At 39.0% G+C, this 3091-nt stretch overlaps 1 protein-coding gene across 1 annotated transcript in view; it reads left to right on the forward strand. All coding sequences in view use genetic code 11, as the record gives it.

The window, feature by feature from the left end:
- EGR_10581 (hypothetical protein) overlaps positions 1-2578 on the forward strand; it is a gene marked incomplete at both ends in the record, with an annotated part of 11656 nt that extends 9078 nt beyond the window's left edge. Inside the window, 2 exons of the mRNA XM_024499830.1 lie at positions 2248-2315; positions 2465-2578. Coding sequence (XP_024345751.1) covers positions 2248-2315; positions 2465-2578 — 182 coding nt within the window. The remainder of the gene's footprint in view (positions 1-2247; positions 2316-2464) is intronic.
- Between the last annotated feature and the right edge of the window lie 513 nt (positions 2579-3091).

Raw genomic sequence — 3091 nt, forward strand, 5'->3', positions numbered from 1 at the left:
CATCATCAGAGGAATGAGGATATTTAGATTGAGGCAGCATCTTCCCACCTCTTATACTAAATTTAGCCTGTCATTTCACTGCCAGGTGCTGAAAGCTTCAAATTTTGTCGCATTAAGCGGATGAGCTTCAAACCAAACCAGTGTGTGACTTTCAGCAAACAAAAAACTCGTGAACTAATTTTTCGCCCACAGACCATCACAAACGTAAATTACCAGTGCGACCTCAATTTGCTTTGTTAATTGAAAACAGCGAGCCATAAATCAAGCGGCAAATGGGCCATTCAATGGGGATGCCTTTAGATTAACTCACATCATATTGTAATAAACTGAGGTATGAAACAGAACTACAAGGTGTGAACAAGGCAATAGACAAGGTGAAGCAATCCCTCATTTTCGTTACCGATAAAAGTTCTCCACGAAGGATTTCTAGAAGAAACCGTGGTATTAAAACGAAGCCATGCCCACCGAAAACACTAGTGAGAGAGTGAGACATCAGGTTAATCTCCTTCGAGAGTTGGGTTCTGACCATGACGCTGCAGTATAGTTGGAGGGCTAGCTCACACTGGACACCAAAGATGAGGTGAAGCAGGCCACTTCTCATATCACCGAGGCTGTTCTTAAGTATTAAAATAAACAGAAAAAGCACTAATTAATAAGTGTAAGAGATGGCTTTATTAAAGACTAAATGAGATATCCGGTCGATGACAAATTGCACTAAAATAGTACAGCATTTTTCCAACTCGGGGTTCAGCGCTAATTTTACCCCTACGATGTCCTTCCCTTGACTGATCAGCACTTTGTAACATTGGGATGTCTCGTCTCGGTGCTAAAGTTTGTGAACAGGGGAACACTACTAGAGAGCTGCTAATACTACTCTATTCACATTCTGGCTGCTCGTGGTACAGTTATGTGAAGGTCTTCAACTAAATAGGGTATTTCGGCAAAAACCGTCCTTTTGTCATTCAGTGCTCTGTCCATCCACCTCTCTTCGATTGTAGTTGCGTTATTATTGACATGCCATTTCTATCACCAGTGACTAACTAAATGCGGTACTAAGTACTAGACACTAAAATTAGTCTAAATTCCCTCAAAAAGCGTCCCAGAATTGTAATTTGCCATTGGAAACGAAACTTTCACAGTGACATTTACTGGAAAAGTATTCAGATATCTGATGAACTTTCAAATCAGAGAAAAAAATTAGGCGACAGCTGATCTCTACAGCGTATTATGGAACAGTTCCATTGGAATAAAAGACATCAGCAGCGGGTAGAAAAGAAGTGGCGCAGGTATCCCCTCAGTCAAGTGGACCAGTAGAATGGCAAAAGAGAGTGGTGGAAGAAGATAAATTGAACTCACAAAAGTGGGAAGAGTGTTTAAAAAGTGATTTTGGTGGAGAGGGGAAGGGAGGAAATATTACAAAATTACTGAAAGACTTCAGAGAGTGGACGGCAGTAGGTTGATGGCCAAGAGGGGAAACATACAGTAAACTATGGACTAAAGATTTAAGTAAAGGACTAAATTAGCGTTTCCCTATCATCCATCTGTCTACCTTACCAAATCTCTAGGCCTCCATCTATGCGCATACATCCATTTGTACCCTTATTTTTTGAGCAACGAATAGCTGTATTTTACTATATTTTCAAATAGTTGATCATTCCCTTGCATTTATTTTTATTATTACTTTATCCCTCCCCTATATTTAGATTACCAGCCAACCGACCAGCATATTAAGAACGCTAGAGCCTCGAACTAGAAGACCACCCCAGCTGTGGCTGCATTCTAATGATTGCTCGAAATGAGTCACTAACCAGGGCATTTTTACAGGTAGAATATTTGGCACTATTCATTCGGCTCTGCCTCCGCTTCCATATCCACATTCGACTTCCTCATCCCGCTCGACCTCCTCATCCACCTACACTCAATCTATTGCCGATCGGGTAGCTAATAGTTTCAATGGCAACAGTGGAGGCATAGGGATTAGGTTTGTCAATGTGACAGGTGTGTACTCCATCTGAAATAATGACAAATGTAACCGATTTGTCCGCTTATCAATATTTGGTCACCGGCTCACGTCCATTGGGAGGAATCGGTGTTTGAGGTGCCACCTTTAAAAGCACAAAGAGAAGTTTCGAAGGAGGTATCTGGATGGACTTAGAAAATGAGGACAGTTCGACCTAAAGCGAAAGCCTTCAGAACAACTCGGCCAATATGTCAAAATAAAAGCAAATTTTTTATTACCCTTTAAAGATATTATAAATTTACCGAGGTGTTCTAAGTATCGATTATTTGAGTACATCTCCTGCACAAATTTTGTGGTAAGTTGTCCTTAAACGATGCTTAAACCCATTCAAATTTAAGGCAAGTTATTCAAAACAGATAAACTATTGAATGAAGCAAATAGAATATGTTCGCAAGCATATCAAAGTTTCGAAATTAGGCATATTTATACAAATTATTAACAAAGGTTCAAAATAAGCGTCTAACATCTAAGTTAAGAAGTTATACTTTTATTTTTACTTACGCAATACAAAATTCCAAGTTCTGCAATAGTTACAATCACAGTTTTTTATATTTATGAAAGTTCATATATTAATTTTGAATTTGTTCAAGTGTTTTTGTGTGATACTACTGTAATGAGTATTTGTGCTGCTGATTTGAGTTTGTACATTTTCGGCTACATCACGAGTTCGACCCTATTACTCTTCTCAGCTGCACCTTCCAATGCTGTATTCAGAGTCAATTGCCTCCCGTTTTAGTAAATCTTGCACAATTCGTTTTCCATTTCAAAGTTGCGATAATGTTCTTGTGTCTCCAAGCGTTTTCCATGATCCCGTTTTTTTTGATATTATTTCCTTGTTCTACGGTTGCACTTGTCGCATCATGTCTCGTAACTCTCTCCTCTCAGTTGACTCAGTACCAGCAAGGGACTTTCCTACTATAGCTTACCGTGCCCATTTTTCCAAGTATTGCATAGCATACTTGGAAGCATACGGTGAATCTTTATACTTTTTGAGGCTTAGACCTAAAACTGATTGTTAAAATTTGTTAAATAAAACGCATATTCATTAATGATTGATCTCACTGTTATCCG

Source organism: Echinococcus granulosus, assembly GCF_000524195.1.
Source record: "Echinococcus granulosus chromosome Unknown EG_S00237, whole genome shotgun sequence".
In the NCBI taxonomy this organism is placed as follows: Eukaryota; Metazoa; Platyhelminthes; class Cestoda; order Cyclophyllidea; family Taeniidae; genus Echinococcus; species Echinococcus granulosus.